This window comes from Trematomus bernacchii, unplaced genomic scaffold (genome assembly GCF_902827165.1).
Source record: "Trematomus bernacchii unplaced genomic scaffold, fTreBer1.1, whole genome shotgun sequence".
Taxonomy (NCBI): domain Eukaryota; kingdom Metazoa; phylum Chordata; class Actinopteri; order Perciformes; family Nototheniidae; genus Trematomus; species Trematomus bernacchii.
Window position 1 is genome coordinate 147491 of NW_022987742.1, and position 18962 is coordinate 166452.

Genomic DNA, 18962 nt, shown 5'->3' on the forward strand with positions numbered 1-18962 from the left:
TATGTATTTATTTAAACATCTGAGTGAGCCCCTTTCCACTGACACTGTTTATTAATCTAATTCAATTGAATGCAATGCACACCTTCTAAAGTAGTTTGTGTCTCATTATTATTGAATTGGTATCAGATGCAAAAGAAAAAACACAATATCGTCCATTTTAAAACCCATGTCAGTCCACCACTATTTATTTCTTCATCTGATTTCTCCATAAGAACATTGAATGAAAACCCATGAATTGTAATAAATACAGGTCTAACTATCTAAGAGACAGATAACCATGGCTCTATGCTTCACAGTGTGGAGTCACTAATATAATAAACCCTCAGGAAGAATGTGATCAAGTGTTTCCACAGAGTGAGTGTAGCATGGTGTGTGCAGCGTGTCTTCATGGAGAGAACGTAGCGATGACCCTCTGGATCCAGCCCACGTAGTTCCTCACTTTGGTGTAGACCCCGGGGAAGTAGGGGTTAGCGCAGCTGATTCCCCAGGACACGATGCCCTCCAGCTGCCCGTCACAGATCAGAGGCCCCCCGGAGTCCCCCTGAGGGCAAAGAGAGACACCTTCATGCTGCTGTGTACTTCCACTGCATTTCAGAGGTACATGGTGTACTTCTACTGCACTTCAGAGAGTACATGGTGTACTTCTACTGCACTACAGTTAAGAGGTACATGGTGTACTTCTACTCCACTACAGTTCAGAGGTACATGGTGTACTTCTACTCCACTACAGTTCAGAGGTACATGGTGTACTTCTACTCCACTACAGTTCAGAGGTACATGGTGTACTTCTACTCCTCTACAGTTCAGAGGTACATGGTGTACTTCTACTCCACTACAGTTCAGAGGTACATGGTGTACTTCTACTCCACTACAGTTCAGAGGTACATGGTGTACTTCTACTCCACTACAGTTCAGAGGTACATGGTGTACTTCTCCTCCACTACATGTATTGAATACCTTTAGTTACTTCACAGATGTGGATGAATGATGTGAAATATAACCAAGTGTTAAATCAGACTTTAGTTCCACCTGGAGTAAATCCACAAGCTACCCTGCAGTATACAAAGTCATTCAAACTAGCTGCACCTTTACCAGCTTTGAGAACACTTTCATGATCAATCATTATAAAACATATCATATATATTATTCTGAAATGGACCAATCTGCACAACGACTACTTTCACTGTCGCTACTTTCACTATATTTTGATGAGAATACTTTTCTACTTTCACTTGAGGAACATTTTGAATGCAGGACTTTTACTGAAACAGAGTATTCCTACACTCTGGTACTTCTACTTGTACTCAAGTACAAGATCTGAGTACTTCTACTTTTACTCAAGTACAAGATCAGAGTACTTCTACTTTTACTCAGGTACAAGATCTGAATACTTCTACTTTTACTCAAGTACACGATCTGAGTACTTCTACTTTTACTCAAGTACAAGATCTGAGTACTTCTACTTTTACTCAAGTACAAGATCTGAGTACTTCTACTTTTACTCAAGTACAAGATCTGAGTACTTCTACTTTTACTCAAGTACAAGATCTGAGTACTTCTACTTTTACTCAAGTACAAGATCAGAGTACATCTACTTTTACTCAAGAACACGATCAGAGTACTTCTACTTTTACTCAAGATCTGAGTACTTCTACTTTTACTCAAGTACATGATCTGAGTACTTCTACTTTTACTCAAGTACAAGATCTGAGTACTTCTACTTTTACTCAAGTACAAGATCTGAGTACTTCTACTTTAACTCAAGTACAAGACCTGAGTACTTCTACTTTTACTCAAGAACAAGACCTGAGTATTTCTACTTTTACTAAAGTACTAGATCTGAGTACTTCTACTTTTACTAAAGTACAAGACCTGAGTACTTTTACTTTTACTAAAGAACTAGATCTGAGTACTTCTACTTTTACTAAAGAACAAGATCTGAGTATTTCTACTTTTACTAAAGTACTAGATCTGAGTACTTCTACTTTTACTAAAGTACAAGACCTGAGTACTTCTACTTTTACTAAAGAACTAGATCTGAGTACTTCTACTTTTACTAAAGAACACGATCAGAGTACTTCTACTTTTACTCAAGATCTGAGTACTTCTACTTTTACTCAAGATCTGAGTACTTCTACTTTAACTCAAGTACAAGACCTGAGTACTTCTACTTTTACTCAAGAACAAGACCTGAGTATTTCTACTTTTACTAAAGTACTAGATCTGAGTACTTCTACTTTTACTAAAGAACTAGACCTGAGTACTTCTACTTTTACTAAAGTACAAGACCTGAGTACTTTTACTTTTACTAAAGAACTAGATCTGAGTACTTCTACTTTTACTAAAGAACAAGATCTGAGTACTTCTACTTTTCCTAAAGAACTAGATCTGAGTACTTCTACTTTTACTAAAGAACTAGATCTGAGTACTTTTACTTTTACTAAAGAACTAGATCTGAGTACTTCTACTTTTACTAAAGAACTAGATCTGAGTACTTCTCCCTACTGTTATCTGGCTGCTATCACACTTTTATATTCTATACTTATGCTAAACAATACTGTAACTGTACTTGTTGTCCACCTGGATGTGTACTTTTGTAAATTGTAATTTGTGTAATGTTTATCTTTGATATTTAATGCATGCCTCTTCACTTTGGCTGACAGAGTAAACTGACTCTGGATCAGTCTGTTGCTCTGGCTCAGCGCCAGGACGAGGTCTTTCCTGGTCTTCTCTAAAGAAGAGGGACCAATGAAAACGTTGTCATGTTGCCGTTGTTCAGCATGGAAACATTCATTAGCTAACAATGACATTATTGTTCTATTAATATAAAGGGAGGTCAGGTACTCTTTAAAACAGCTGCTAGTTATGGGTACTTTTTACCTAAAGGTCACCTATCATGCTATTTGTAGGCAATAGCATAGGTCTCAGATATATACAAATATATAAAAAACATGTCTATGAAGTGTTTTGCTACCAACAAAAAATACCAAACAGATCATTCTAGCCATGCCTCATATCCCTCTATTTCACTTCCTGTTTCTAAAGTGCTGATTTGGGGTATAAAGCTTTAAAAAAGAAAAAAGGAGGGGTCTGAGCTCATGCGGGACCCGGCAGCTACTGTCTAAACTAAATACTGCGGTGATGAAACGCCATATCATGGATTATCAAGGATTCTCTCTGAAACAGTATGGAGCTCAAAGGCTTTCTCTCTTGCCGGTTATACCACAAGGTGAGTTCCGTTTTATTTCCTGCTTCTTCACACACATGCTCTCCAGTACAGGTTAGCTCTGAGTGTTAGCCATGCTAATGTAAACACCGACCATATTACGTCCAAAACAGTCGGGCATTGTTTCTGATAGCAACTTTCTGATAGGGCCGTGAGTGTAAAGCTAGCCTACATTTCAGATATTACGTCATATCGGACGCACATCTGGATCAGCTCCGTTGTAGCCCCGTTTTTAGAGATTTGGGTTCGGAGGAAAAGAGAGAGGGTTTTATTTTCTGACGCTGCGTGAGTTCCCTGACACACCGGGGACGCACCGGGGACGCACCGGGGACGCACCGGGGACGCACCGGGGACGCACCGGGGACGCACCGGGGACGCACCGGGGACACACCGGGGACGCACCGGGGACGCACCGGAGACACACCGGGGACACACCGGGGACACACCGGGGACACATGTGTATTACATGTCATTTGTCATTTATGTATAAAATACATCAAAAAGTGCATTTTGCATGATAGGTCCCCTTTAAGTACATTTCAAAGCACATACTTCTTTACTTTTACTTGACTAAAGAAGTTTAGTCCGTACTTCTACTTTTACCAGAGTATTTTTAAACACGAGTATCTGTACTTCTACTTGAGTAAAGGATGTACTTTTGACATCTCTGCGTCAGGGTCTTGATCCCCATGTCGGGTTCTCTTTTCCTTAACAAAGCCCCGTGATAAACGGTGCTTCATAGAAACAGAACAGTACCTGGCAGGAGTCCTTCCCGCCGCGGGGGGAGCCGGCACACAGCATGTTGTCGGTGATCCTCCCCCAGTAGTAATATCTGCAGTAATTGATCATCTGCACGTCCACAGAGCGCAGCACCGGAGACAGGGAGTAGCTGTAGATCTGCGTCACCCCCCAGCCGCTCACCGTGCACAAGCTGCCCGAGGGGGGGTCCGAGGGGTCCGCCAGCACCGCCGGCTGGACGTAGGAGTTCAGCACCGCCTGCCGGCTCAGCTGGAACCAGGAGAGGATTGTTATCTTAACATTTAGAGATCACTAAGAGAATGCTGCTGCAGGCGGGAACCCACTCCTCACTTCTGAGTGAAAACACTCTTAGCAAGAGCAAAGAGAGTGCACGTGACAGGAGCCAGAGAGTGAGTGCACGTGACAGGAGCCAGAGAATTAGTGCACCTGACAGGAGCCAGAGAGTTAGTGTACGTGACAGGAGCCAGAGAGTTAGTGCACCTGACAGGAGCCAGAGAGTTAGTGTACGTGACAGGAGCCAGAGAGTTAGTGTACGTGACAGGAGCCAGAGAGTTAGTGTACGTGACAGGAGCCAGTGCACGTGACAGGAGCCAGAGAGTGAGTGCACCTGACAGGAGCCAGAGAGTTAGTGTACGTGACAGGAGCCAGAGAGTTAGTGTACGTGACAGGAGCCAGAGAGTTAGTGTACATGACAGGAGCCAGAGAGTTAGTGTACGTGACAGGAGCCAGAGAGTTAGTGTACGTGACAGGAGCCAGAGAGTTAGTGTACATGACAGGAGCCAGAGAGTTAGTGTACGTGACAGGAGCCAGAGAGTTAGTGTACGTGACAGGAGCCAGAGAGTTAGTGTACGTGACAGGAGCCAGAGAGTTAGTGTACATGACAGAGGCCAGAGAGTTAGTGTACGTGACAGGAGCCAGAGAGTTAGTGTACGTGACAGGAGCCAGAGAGTTAGTGTACATGACAGAGGCCAGAGAGTTAGTGTACGTGACAGGAGCCAGAGAGTTAGTGTACGTGACAGGAGCCAGAGAGTTAGTGTACGTGACAGGAGCCAGAGAGTTAGTGTACATGACAGAGGCCAGAGAGTTAGTGTACGTGACAGGAGCCAGAGAGTTAGTGTACGTGACAGGAGCCAGAGAGTTAGTGTACGTGACAGGAGCCAGAGAGTTAGTGTACGTGACAGGAGCCAGAGAGTTAGTGTACATGACAGAGGCCAGAGAGTTAGTGTACGTGACAGGAGCCAGAGAGTTAGTGTACGTGACAGGAGCCAGAGAGTTAGTGTACGTGACAGGAGCCAGAGAGTTATGGCGCATTTCCACTACAGCGCGGAGCTCGCTTTAAGCGTGCCGTGTCGTGCCGTACCCGTTTTTGGTTGCGCTTCCACTAGGCCTAGTTACGGCCCAGCCCGGCCCGGGGCCACTTTTTCACCTCTTTTCTGGCCCGACAAAATTGTGGTTCTATCGGGGCCAACAAACAGGGCTGAGTCGGGCTGAGTATGCTAAACTAGAGAGAGAATCGCTGGCAAGGAGGCTACAACTACAACAAGATGGACATATTTGACCGTGATTTAATTGTAATACACGTTTCAAAATGATGCCGAAGTAACAACATACTGATACCGGTTAGTAAAAACCATGAATTAATGCTTTGACAAGTCTGCAGACAGACGGCAGGCGAAAAACCTTTTAAAATGCGTGTTTTCTAAATGGAGATTAGCTAAGCTAACGCAGTATATGCTCCGACCGTCCACACTCACAACAACGGCCTATACAGACATAAATAAAGCAGCGACTGTATTCACCATGACACAGGCAGTCTGTGGTGTGTACTTGTTTAACTTTTGTCTAGTTTCTGAACATATATGAGGAGCTGTGAGCTCTGAGTGCTAACAGCTAACGGCTGTGTTGTTTTTCTGGGGTTCTCATTGAAGATGACGTCACGGCTCCGCCTACACTGCGTTACTATAGTAACTACCCCAGTTCCTAAACTGTAATGGAAGCGCAGCATGAAGTGAGCCGGCCCTAACAAGGCCTAGCAGTACCGAGCGAGGCCGAGGCCGACCGTGTGGTGGAAATGCGCCATTAGTGTACGTGACAGGGGCCAGAGAGTTAGTGCACGTGACAAGAGCCAGAGAGTGAGTGCACGTGACAGGAGCCAGAGAATTAGTGCACGTGACAAGAGCCAGAGAGTGAGTGCACGTGACAGGAGCCAGAGAGCAGTGCACGTGACAGGAGCCAGAGAGTATGGCAAAGAGAAAGGGCCGTGCATGTGACGGGTCAAAGGTTAGTGCACAGATAAAGATGAGACGTGCACGTGACAGGAGCCAGAGAGTAAGAGAGGAGCCGTGCATGTGACGGGCCAGAAAGTGCACAAGGGTGAGAGAGGCAGTGCACGTGACAGAAGCCAGAGAATTGGTGCACAGAGAGAGGGGAGCCGTGCATGTGACAGTGAGTTCCTTAAATCAGGTAATAGATTTTAGTAAGAAGCTCTTCGTGCACAGTGCGATATGATTAAACATTTGATCATTTATTTGTATTGTAGGCAAAGAGCTGGACTTTAGCGCCGCTCACCTTGAGGAGCATGATGTCGTTGTCGAACGTCCGGTAGTTAAATCCGTGGAGATGAATCTGTGAGACGTTAAAAACCTGCTCAAACCCTTCCACTTTGTTCAGGTTGTGTTCGCTCAGGACGACCTGGATCAGCCCGCTCCTGCACACACAGCAACTCACCTGATATTAACATATCCAGATCACTCTGATTCTACTTATCTTCCACAGCATGTCTTCTGTCAGACGAGGAGAAAGAAAGCCTCTAAATGCTCATCCAGGAGTTTATTTCACTGACTGAAGTGTCTGTAGATTTATCCTGAACTCACCAACAGTTAGCATCACGTAACGCCTCATTAGCATATTTAAACACAACCTGTCAGAAAACTTGTAATATAAAAGATAACTGTCTTAATGTCAGTAATGAAGTGGTGAAGTTTCATGGTGATATCTGTCAGTTGAATATTTGACCCCATGCACCTGCAGGTTAAAGGTATCCTATTATAGATATATATATAAATATATAAAAAACATGTCTATGAAGTGTTTTGCTCAAAATACCAAACAGATTCTGGGTCTGTAGCTTCAGAGAGAGAGTAGATCTCATCAGGAGAACTCTCCCAACAGAAACTCAGCTAAATGCTGCCATGACTAAACTCCATATCATGTTCCAAACCACATGAAGGATTCTCTCTGAAACAGTATGGAGCTCAAACTCTTTCTCTCTCTCAGGTTTACCACAAGGTGACTTCCTTTTGATTTCCTGCTTCTTCACACATGCTCTCTCCAGTACAGGTTAGCTCTGAGTGTTAGCATGCTAATGTAAACACAGACCATATTACTTCCAGAACACGTCTCATTGTTTCTGACAGCAACGTTTCTGATTGGCCCGTGGCTGTAAAGCCCGCCCACATTTTAGTAATGTGGTCATGACGCAGCAAATCTGGATCAGCTCCGTTGTTCCCCCGTTTTTAGAGATTTGGGTACGGAGGAAAAGAGAGAGGGGTTTATTTCCTGACACTTTGTGAGTCTCCTGACACACCGGGGACACACCGGGGACACACCGGGGACACATGGTGATGTAGAGAAGACATCACTTTGTGAGTCTCCTGACACACCGGGGACACACCGGGGACACACCGGGGACACACCGGGGACACATGGTGATGTAGAGAAGACATCACTTTGTGAGTCTCCTGACACACCGGGGACACATAGTTATGTAGAAAAGACATCACAAAGTGCATTCTGCATGATAGGAGACCTTTAAAACTGTGAGTGTGTGCAGTACTCACGGCCTCCAGCAGTGGGCGGCCGACACCACCCACTGGGGGTGAACCAACGTCCCCCCGCAGTAATGCCTCCCTTTATACTGCAGGGAGGCTTGGTATTTGACAGAGTACGGCACCACCTCCTGCCCCCCGATGATCCTCGCCGGTTTGCCCTCTGCAGGCGGGACTGTTTGGGAGAAAGGGCGGGGTAATGCAGGTCAACAGGAACAGCAACACACCAATTCATAGGGGACATATTTAAAAGTGCTCCGAAAGGAATACAGACTCCTGGGATCTTCTTCTAAACACCTGTAATGTGCAATGTATACACGTATTTTGGCTAATCTACTATATTTTCTGTAAATTTGAATTTCAACATGTACATTTTATTTTTATTTAGATGTTTACATTTTGGAATGTTTATTTCTAGTCTTTTCATTTTTAATGTACAATGACTTGTCTTTTTGTGCTGCTGCAACGCAAACATTTCCCAAATTGGGATCAATAAAGTCCTTCTTATCTTATCTTATCTTAAAACATAATTTTTATAGCATCTCAAACCTTAAAATGTTCACTCAGCTATTCACTACTCACTTTTTAGCCATGGATTTCACTGACTGCGCTTTATCTTTGATCCCTAACGTGTGCTTTTCTCTATATTTAACATGCTATTTCATTCTTACTTGCCTTCATACCTGCTTTGTCCCTTTTTCTAAAACACTGTAAATGTCCCGCTGTGGGGTTCATAAAGAAATTCTAATTCTGATATAAATTAGGAGGAACGTTTTATTTTAATTGGGGGTTTGATTTATAAGCAAAGTCCAAATATAAAACAAATCAATTGGATTTAAAACTTTAATTAATCTGATAACTCAAATGTTAATTGTATAGTGAGTGTGATACAATACCTTCAATTCTGTATACTTGTATATTTATATTGTGTATTCAATATCTATACTCTATAGATACTGTATATTTCCTTCACGATTTATATGTTTATATAATCACTGTTTTTGTTTCTTTTCTACTGTTGATATTTATATCTTTAATGCTTTTTAATCGTCTGTCTTAATGGTTCATGTGTAAGGTCTTAATGGTTCATGTGTAAGGTCTTATGTCTTAATGGTTCATGTGTAAGGTCTTATGTCTTAATGGTTCATGTGTAAGGTCTTATGTCTTAATGGTTCATGTGTAAGGTCTTATGTCTAAATGGTTCATGTGTAAGGTCTTATGTCTAAATGGTTCATGTGTAAGGTCTTATGTCTTAATGGTTCATGTGTAAGGTCTTATGTCTTAATGGTTCATGTGTAAGGTCTTATGTCTTAATGGTTCATGTGTAAGGTCTTATGTCTTAATGGTTCATGTGTAAGGTCTTATGTCTTAATGGTTCATGTGTAAGGTGTTATGTCTTAATGGTTCATGTGTAAGGTCTTATGTCTTAATGGTTCATGTGTAAGGTCTTATGTCTTAATGGTTCATGTGTAAGGTCTTATGTCTTAATGGTTCATGTGTAAGGTCTTATGTCTAAATGGTTCATGTGTAAGGTCTTATGTCTTAATGGTTCATGTGTAAGGTCTTATGTCTTAATGGTTCATGTGTAAGGTCTTATGTCTTAAAGCTCCCATGTCATGCTTTTCCGGTTATTACCCGTCCCCTTGTGTGTTATGAAGGTTTTTATGCATGTAAACGGTGTGCAGAGTCAAAACCCTCAAAGTACACCCTGTAGCGAGTAAAACTCTAACACAGAAAATACCTCCCCAAAACGCCTCGTTGGAGATACGTCACTGCCCATTTGAGTCTTCCATTTAGTTCCGGGTACCGCCTGATGTCATGCGGTACCCGGAACGAAATGGACCAATCCCGAAGAGCTATGGCCACACCAGCAGCGTCGTGTTCCTCCTCCAGAGGTTCGAAGAACCGGCATTTCACAGACGAAAGCTTCCAAAACATTGCCCAGTTTGAGGCCGGATATGCACAGCTTGTTTGGACCGTTTGGAGCAGGGGAAGATCTGGGTATACAACCTGTAAGTTTGCATTGTTATTTGTGTATTTATCAAACAAGACTGTTTAAATGTGTAAACTGTGTTGGACTGCTAAGCCATTGACACAGTGCTAACTGTGCTAACTAAGTTGCTAGAGTTTCCATATATCAACTCTAATATCAGCAGATGGCCTTGCATACATGTATCTCATAGCAGGAGAATGTCTGCATTCACACACAAAATACCTATTGACAGTATACTCCGGGTGATTTGCCGGTCAGTCGCGAAACGTAATTACATTATAGCTGGCGTAGCGATCTAACACACGGAGCTAGAGCTAGTTTTGGTCAGAAAAACATTTTTGTGATGCTACGTTGCTAGCGTTTAAATATATCAACTACAATGTCAGCAGATGGCCTTACATGTTTGTCATGGCAGGAGAATGTCTGCAGTCACACACACGGAATACTCATACAGTATACTGTACTGTGATTTACCGTACATTGTGACTGTACATATACTGCATGTAGCTAACGAGGCTAGCTGTATGCCAGCGCAAAACAATGTATTCATGCAAGTTACATTGTATGACCGAACGTAGCAGAATACCCGTATACGATTGCAATTATAAACACGTTATTGCTAGCCTAATATGAACCACTAGCTTTTGTTCATAGTAGTTTTATTACACTGCATTATAGTTGCCTTTCCTCCAAGCTAACGTTCATATCGTGTTAGCTACCAAGGTAAACAAAGCTAGGTTAGCATATTAGCAGGCAAGCTGTTCATTACACAACTACTACTAACGAATCTAAAACAACTAAGTTTCTCTAATATTTTGTGATTTGCATTTGATTTCGTCCAGCCAGATCCTGGCGGACAATCCATGACGGGGAAGGGACTTCGACTACTACTGAGGCGTTGTGCTAAAAGGCACCGCACCGACTGTGCGCAGGCAAGATGCGAGGAGGAGGAATGGATGATATACCGTGTATATATGTATATTTATGTTCATTTTGTACATTTCTAAAAATAAAGTTTAATGGAAATACTTAGTAGGCCTATCCTTTCTTCCCTGAATTCATATATAGCAAACCATGATTTGATTTCTCATCAAACAGTAGTAGTTTATAACGGGTAAAAATAACTTACTCTTTGTTATGAGAGTAGCTCGTAGGCCACAACGGAAAGACAAGGAGACATACACGAGTTTACAAAACCACGGCACATTTATTGTGGTAAATGCAGAGACAGGTGGTCGAGGGGAGAGGGTCGCTCAGTTCGTCCTTCTGCAGCCGCTTTGGAGAGAGACTCCGGGCCGCTGGGATTAATAGCACCGGCTACGGAGGTGTCCGTGATCGCGCTGATTACCCTCTTCAGCTCCACCCCACCGTAAGACAAAGGCCCTGAGGCCGTCACACTCTTCTATAACAACAGTTAAAAATATATATGTATATAAAATATACCGCTGTACCGACGCCATGATAAGACTGATGTTACGCTGAGAGCAGCCGGGAAAAGCACTGACATGGCGCAGCCTCTCTGGTGGTTGACTAATCAGAACGAGTGGCCGAGCTGACCAATCGGAGCACACTAGGCTCACAGGGAGGGGGGGGCAAGAGCTCCAACGAGTCGTTTAGTGGAGAAAGTGAATACTGCTGAATACACATGCTTGACAGAGATGCTGTATGCGAAACCAATGTGAGTTTGGAAAATTGCACAGTATAAATCTATTTTAGTATACCTCAACAATGTAATTATGATCAGTGGAAATGGCCATGACATGGGCCCTTTAATGTCGGAAAACACTTGGGGTCAATTAAATATCTAATCTAAAAACATTATTTTCTGAGGTTCTGAGATGTAACCTTTTTTTTTTACTTAGATTAACTTTTAGAGTTATCTTTGTTCGTTAAAGTGCTGTTTTTGTTGTTATTTATTACAGGCAATAACATGTATAATAATGCTGAAACCTTTCTTTTAAATCAGGGGTTTCAAACCCAAGGCCCGGGGGCCAAATCCGGCCCGTGACTTCATTTTCTGTGGCCCCCCAAGAGCTTGCAAAGAATATAATATGTTTATTATACGGTTACATGCATATTTACAGAAGCACGTTGCCCATAAACTACATGTCCCACAATGCATCTCAAATTTGACTTTTTTCTTAGAATTTGACCTTTTTTCAAAATGTTACTTTTTTTTCAAAATGTCGCTTCCTTTTTTAAATATTTTGACTTTTTTTCCAGAATTTGGCTTTTCTTTTAAATCATTTTGTGCCATGAACACTGAAGAGATTTGCAATGATTTGCCCTAGACTTCTGCTTTCAGACGTAGTTCATTATTCAGTTATTACCCTGTCCCAGAATAATCCAATGCAGAGGCAATCATGGAATATAATACATTATTTTATATATATTATATATTTATATATGTATTTTTATATAGTCTTAAAGTTAGAGCCTTCCCTTTGAGTGCAACCATAATGCTGATGTGGCCCGCCATGAAATTGAGTTTGACACCCCTGCTTTAAATAATTAGTTTAATTCTGTCCCTTACCTGGAAACTGCTAAACTACCTTGTTATTATCGAGCTGTATTCTTTTTAAAATCTTATTAAGCACATAGTTATTCAAACGAACCTGAAACGACGACGGCCAGAAGCAGCAGCACAGCGCAGCCTCTCACTGCCGACATGTTTTCACTGAACATCTGTAACAAAGAAACTGGACTTTTAATGACTTCGCATTAGATCCAAATATGTTTTCAATTCATACAAATTGTAAAAAAAAAAAATCCGCCACCAGATTTATTCTCAGTTGACCCATCAAAGTGTGTTGCACATATTTTCATTGAATTTAAGTTACGAAAATGGAACAAAAAGTTTACAAACCAAGCTAGATCTTGGGAAACTGAATGTATCGTAATTTTAACCCATTTATTAGAGAGTAACCCCTGAATATAAGTTATTCATTTTGAGCGTAGAGAGAAATGATCAGCTTACCTGTGCAGATTCTCCGCCTGCTCACCTGGGCTCTGCAGCTGCCTTTTATACAGAGACTTGTCCTCGTTCACATCTTTTGTTGAAATTGTCTTTTGGTCTGTTTTGTTCAGAGGAATCTCACGCTGCAACAAAGAGAGTGACCTACAACGAGACAAAGGTATTGTCTCTGTTTCTAAGCTTTGCTACACCTGGGAAATAGAGAACATAGAGAAATATGTCCAGGGCCTCCATGATATGAGGGAGTTATCGTGAAGTGATTATTCATGATTGAGACACATGTGCGTTCGTAGTGGATACATATATATATTTAAGTGACAAATGCCTTGTTAAAAGAAAGTTCAAATCAACAGTTCAAGCTCAATGTCTCAAACACAGGGGTCTCCAAACTACGGCCCGCGGTCCATTTTGAAACGTCCCTCAGCTAATTAAAAAAGTATAATGAAATACAGCCCACAAATAAACTTGTGCTTGTCATATATTGTACTTCTTAAATATATATCACACAGTATTCATGTGTTAAAAAGCCCACTTTTCAAATACATTCTGTCAATTCAAGTTGGAAAAAATGTCAAACAAATCTTAGTTGATTAAAAAAAGCCCAATAACTGATTTCCATAACAAGCTTTAAATAGACCCTTAATCTTTTTATAAGCAATGAGAAGCTTCTGTTTTAAGGAATGAGTTACGAACACGTCTTATAACTAAATAAAGTACACCCTCTGGAGAGCTGGGATGTAGCATTTTCAAGTATCAAGCATCATTGACCTACATTGATTTAGCTAACTTGTAACTGAACTGATAAGGCAGTATACCTCTAGTGACTTCGTATGTTTTTCTGTATGTGGCCCTCAGTGAAAAAGGTTTGGACCCCGCTGCTTTAAAGGGACACGCACCAACTAACAGACACAGCACAGCCTGCTGGAGGAGGAGCTGGAGGCTTTTCTTTATCTGTTTCCTCTCTGAAAGCAGAGCAGCTGAGAGTGTTATTGTCTGATCAGCAGAGTGACTCTGGTCCAGGAGAGCATGGTAACTGTTGGTTTGTGCATACATTAAAATAATGTGCAAATCCCTCATGATTTCACTTTAACACGTGAGGGGATTTAAAGAGGTGTCGATCGTGCTCCTTCAAAACCATCCTTCAGTTATTCTCCGCTTCTTCTGCAGCGTGCAGATATGATGCATGTTGAAGAGCAACTCTGACTCTGACTCTGACTCTGACTCTGACTCTGACTCTGATTCTGATTCTGACTCTGATTCTGATTCTGACTCTGACTCTGATTCTGACTCTGACTCTGATTCTGACTCTGACTCTGACTCTGAATCTGATTCTGACTCTGACTCTGATTCTGATTCTGATTCTGACTCTGATTCTGACTCTGACTCTGATTCTGATTCTGACTCTGATTCTGATTCTGATTCTGACTCTGACTCTGATTCTGATTCTGATTCTGACTCTGATTCTGATTCTGACTCTGATTCTGATTCTGATTCTGACTCTGACTCTGATTCTGATTCTGATTCTGACTCTGATTCTGATTCTGACTCTGACTCTGACTCTGACTCTGACTCTGATTCTGATTCTGACTCTGATTCTGACTCTGACTCTGACTCTGATTCTGACTCTGATTCTGACTCTGACTCTGACTCTGACTCTGATTCTGATTCTGACTCTGACTCTGATTCTGATTCTGACTCTGACTCTGACTCTGATTCTGACTCTGATTCTGACTCTGACTCTGACTCTGACTCTGATTCTGATTCTGACTCTGATTCTGACTCTGATTCTGACTCTGACTCTGACTCTGACTCTGACTCTGATTCTGACTCTGACTCTGATTCTGATTCTGACTCTGACTCTGATTCTGACTCTGACTCTGACTCTGATTCTGACTCTGACTCTGATTCTGACTCTGATTCTGACTCTGACTCTGATTCTGACTCTGATTCTGATTCTGACTCTGATTCTGACTCTGATTCTGACTCTGACTCTGACTCTGATTCTGACTCTGACTCTGATTCTGACTCTGATTCTGATTCTGACTCTGATTCTGACTCTGATTCTGACTCTGACTCTGATTCTGACTCTGATTCTGACTCTGACTCTGACTCTGACTCTGATTCTGATTCTGACTCTGATTCTGACTCTGACTCTGACTCTGATTCTGACTCTGACTCTGACTCTGATTCTGATTCTGACTCTGATTCTGACTCTGACTCTGACTCTGATTCTGACTCTGACTCTGATTCTGATTCTGACTCTGACTCTGATTCTGATTCTGACTCTGATTCTGACTCTGACTCTGACTCTGATTCTGACTCTGACTCTGATTCTGACTCTGACTCTGACTCTGACTCTGATTCTGACTCTGACTCTGACTCTGATTCTGATTCTGACTCTGATTCTGACTCTGACTCTGACTCTGATTCTGACTCTGACTCTGATTCTGATTCTGATTCTGACTCTGATTCTGACTCTGACTCTGACTCTGATTCTGACTCTGACTCTGATTCTGACTCTGATTCTGACTCTGACTCTGATTCTGACTCTGACTCTGATTCTGACTCTGATTCTGACTCTGACTCTGACTCTGATTCTGATTCTGACTCTGATTCTGACTCTGACTCTGACTCTGATTCTGACTCTGACTCTGACTCTGACTCTGATTCTGACTCTGATTCTGACTCTGACTCTGACTCTGATTCTGATTCTGACTCTGATTCTGACTCTGACTCTGACTCTGATTCTGACTCTGACTCTGACTCTGATTCTGATTCTGACTCTGATTCTGATTCTGACTCTCGACTCTACTCTGACTCTGATTCTGACTCTGATTCTGATTCTGACTCTGATTCTGACTCTGATTCTGACTCTGACTCTGATTCTGACTCTGACTCTGACTCTGATTCTGACTCTGATTCTGATTCTGACTCTGACTCTGACTCTGATTCTGACTCTGATTCTGATTCTGACTCTGATTCTGATTCTGATTCTGACTCTGATTCTGATTCTGACTCTGACTCTGACTCTGATTCTGACTCTGACTCTGACTCTGATTCTGACTCTGACTCTGATTCTGACTCTGATTCTGACTCTGACTGATTCTGACTCTGATTCTGATTCTGACTCTGATTCTGACTCTGATTTGACTCTGACTCTGACTCTGATTCTGACTCTGACTCTGATTCTGACTCTGATTCTGATTCTGACTCTGATTCTGACTCTGATTCTGACTCTGACTCTGATTCTGACTCTGATTCTGACTCTGACTCTGACTCTGACTCTGATTCTGATTCTGACTCTGATTCTGACTCTGACTCTGACTCTGATTCTGACTCTGACTCTGACTCTGATTCTGATTCTGACTCTGATTCTGACTCTGACTCTGACTCTGATTCTGACTCTGATTCTGACTCTGACTCTGATTCTGATTCTGATTCTGACTCTGATCTCTGACTCTGACTCTGACTCTGATTCTGACTCTGACTCTGATTCTGACTCTGACTCTGACTCTGACTCTGATTCTGACTCTGACTCTGGACTTGATTCTGATTCTGACTCTGATTCGACTCTGACTCTGACTCTGATTCTGACTCTGACTCTGATTCTGATTCTGATTCTGACTCTGATTCTGACCTCTGACTCTGACTCTGATTCTGACTCTGCTCTGATTCTGACTCTGATTCTGACTCTGACTCTGATTCTGACTCTGACTCTGATTCTGACTCTGATTCTGACTCTGACTCTGACTCTGATTCTGATTCTGATCTCCCTGACTCGACTCTGATTTGATCTGACTCTGATCTGACTCTGATTCTGACTCTGACTCTGACTCTGACTCTGACTCTGATTCTGACTCTGATTCTGACTCTGACTCTGACTCTGATTCTGATTCTGACTCTGATTCTGACTCTGACTCTGACTCTGATTCTGACTCTGACTCTGACTCTGATTCTGATTCTGACTCTGATTCTGATTCTGACTCTGACTCTGACTCTGATTCTGACTCTGATTCTGATTCTGACTCTGATTCTGACTCTGATTCTGACTCTGACTCTGATTCTGACTCTGACTCTGACTCTGATTCTGACTCTGATTCTGATTCTGACTCTGACTCTGACTCTGATTCTGACTCTGATTCTGATTCTGACTCTGATTCTGATTCTGATTCTGACTCTGATTCTGATTCTGACTCTGACTCTGATTCTGATTCTGACTCTGATTCTGATTCTGACTCTGACTCTGATTCTGACTCTGATTCTGATTCTGATTCTGATTCTGACTCTGACTCTGATTCTGATTCTGATTCTGACTCTGACTCTGACTCTGACTCTGACTCTGACTCTGATTCTGACTCTGATTCTGACTCTGATTCTGACTCTGACTCTGATTCTGAATCTGACTCTGATTCTGAAACGTTTGTGAGCACTGAGTCTCATGATGGGCTTTCTATCTGATAAGGAGCTCCATGTCGACTCGGGAGCCTCCATCACAGGGTCCTCTCACAGGAGGGGGAGCCTCCATCACAGGGTCCTCTCACAGGAGGGGGAGCCTCCATCACAGGGTCCTCTCACAGGAGGGGGAGCCTCCATCACAGGGTCCTCCTACAGGAGGAGGAGCACTAGCTAACTAATCGGCCCCCCACCTCCACCAGTTCACTCCAACATTAGCTAGTTTTACATCAGTACATTTCTCCGGTCATGTGACCGTCTGTCCGTTAATCCCAATAATAATCTGTGAATATTGCTGTTAAAATAAGATAGAGGCACTTTATTGATCCCAAACAAGGCACAAATTAAAGTGTAGAAATAAACAATACTAGAAATATTTGATCACAGGTTTAAAATACTAGTATTTATATTACTTGTATTTTGGGGGGACATTAAAGCAATACACGTGTGCTGTTGTAAAAAGTGCTGGTTAGAGAAAAGAGGGTTTTTACTTTATTATTTATTATTGGCATGAAGTCTCATATGACCCTCATATGATGTGTGACATACTGTATGCTCGTATTATAGGTATTATTATAACAAATACATGATATAATATCTCATTAGGATGCAGTCAGAATTCCTTTGTGAGTCCCACAGAGGGGAAATGTACTGCTAATGAATATTACATATTTGATTTTATTTATCCTCATTTCTCTCGTGTGTATATAAACCTAGCATACTCTGAATGCTTTTTTGTCAATAACAGTTTAGTGTATTTCCGTTAACACCCAACACTTGGAGTAAAGAGATCTATTTATAAAAACAGAAACTCCCCGTTGATCAGCTGATGATATTCTTGTATTTTAGGGAAATCTTAAAAAGGAAACGTTGATTTTTGGAGAAGTGAGGCCAGTGTTCCTGGCACTGATAAACAATCTGAGACACTCGTCTCGTGTTACAGAGAAGCTCTTTGTAACGGAGCCATGATTCTGACTCTGGGACACGACAAGCTTTCAGATCCATGTTTAATGACGGCTGGACCTCAAATAAAGTCCTGTAATCAGAGGAAACCCTCGTTAGTGCTTCCTGGGGAAATCAGTTTAGAGACACCACATCGATAGGAGCTTCAATCACAAGCAGCAGGTGGAGAAACTCTTTATAATATATGAAACTTCCCCACTTCATTACTGACATTAACACAATTATCTTTTATATTACAAGTTCTCTGATCAAATCAATGTTTTGTTATTGTGCGAGGGAATGCAAATGCTCATGTGCAAATGTATATTTTAGTTTTTTACAATGAATGAATTAACGTTGACGGGTTATTCAAAACCTTAGTTTGTCCACTTGCATATAATACTGCTACTAGATTTGTACCATGGTGTACTTGTTTGTTTATATTCTTACGTGTTGATTGGCGGATGGACAAAAAAGGGGGGACCCAGGACGAAGCCTTGTGGGACCCCATTGGTGATGCATCGCTTCATTTTGGTGAATTTAGGAGACATCTGTAGATACTAATAAACAGTTCTCAGATCTCAAAGTTTGTGATATCTGAGCAAAAGGGATTTTCTTTCAAGATCTGAGTTTAAACCCAGAATTCTGACTTTAGAATCAGAAACAGGATTATTACCGGAGAGGCTAGCACGTACGAGGAATTTGACTTGGTGTTGTGGTGCATACATAAAAATAAAACAAAAATGTAAAACACAGATAGAAAACTATTTGAAGAATAGAATTTAATAA

The 18962-nt window shown here is 41.9% G+C and overlaps 1 protein-coding gene across 1 annotated transcript; it reads right to left on the reverse strand.

The window, feature by feature from the left end:
- Positions 1-385: 385 nt before the first annotated feature.
- Positions 386-12788, reverse strand: LOC117496390 (trypsin-like). Its single transcript, XM_034148040.1, has 6 exons — positions 12783-12788; positions 12421-12490; positions 7825-7987; positions 6554-6692; positions 3983-4234; positions 386-541 (listed from the first exon to the last, which is right to left on the reverse strand). The coding sequence occupies exons 2-6, from the start codon at positions 12488-12490 to the stop codon at positions 386-388; spliced, it is 780 nt and encodes a 259-aa protein (XP_034003931.1). The 5' UTR covers positions 12783-12788.
- Positions 12789-18962: the final 6174 nt, after the last annotated feature.

Excerpts from the sequence above, each read along its gene's own strand:
- LOC117496390 (XM_034148040.1), bottom strand. The coding sequence starts at position 12,490 with ATGTTCAGTGAAAACATGTCGGCAGTGAGAGGCTGCGCTGTGCTGCTG. Across the intron at positions 7,988-12,420 it reads TCTGGCCGTCGTCGTTTCAG|TCCCGCCTGCAGAGGGCAAA; the intron begins GTTCGTTTGAAT and ends TCTCCCAAACAG. Across the intron at positions 542-3,982 it reads GCGGGAAGGACTCCTGCCAG|GGGGACTCCGGGGGGCCTCT; the intron begins GTACTGTTCTGT and ends CTTTGCCCTCAG.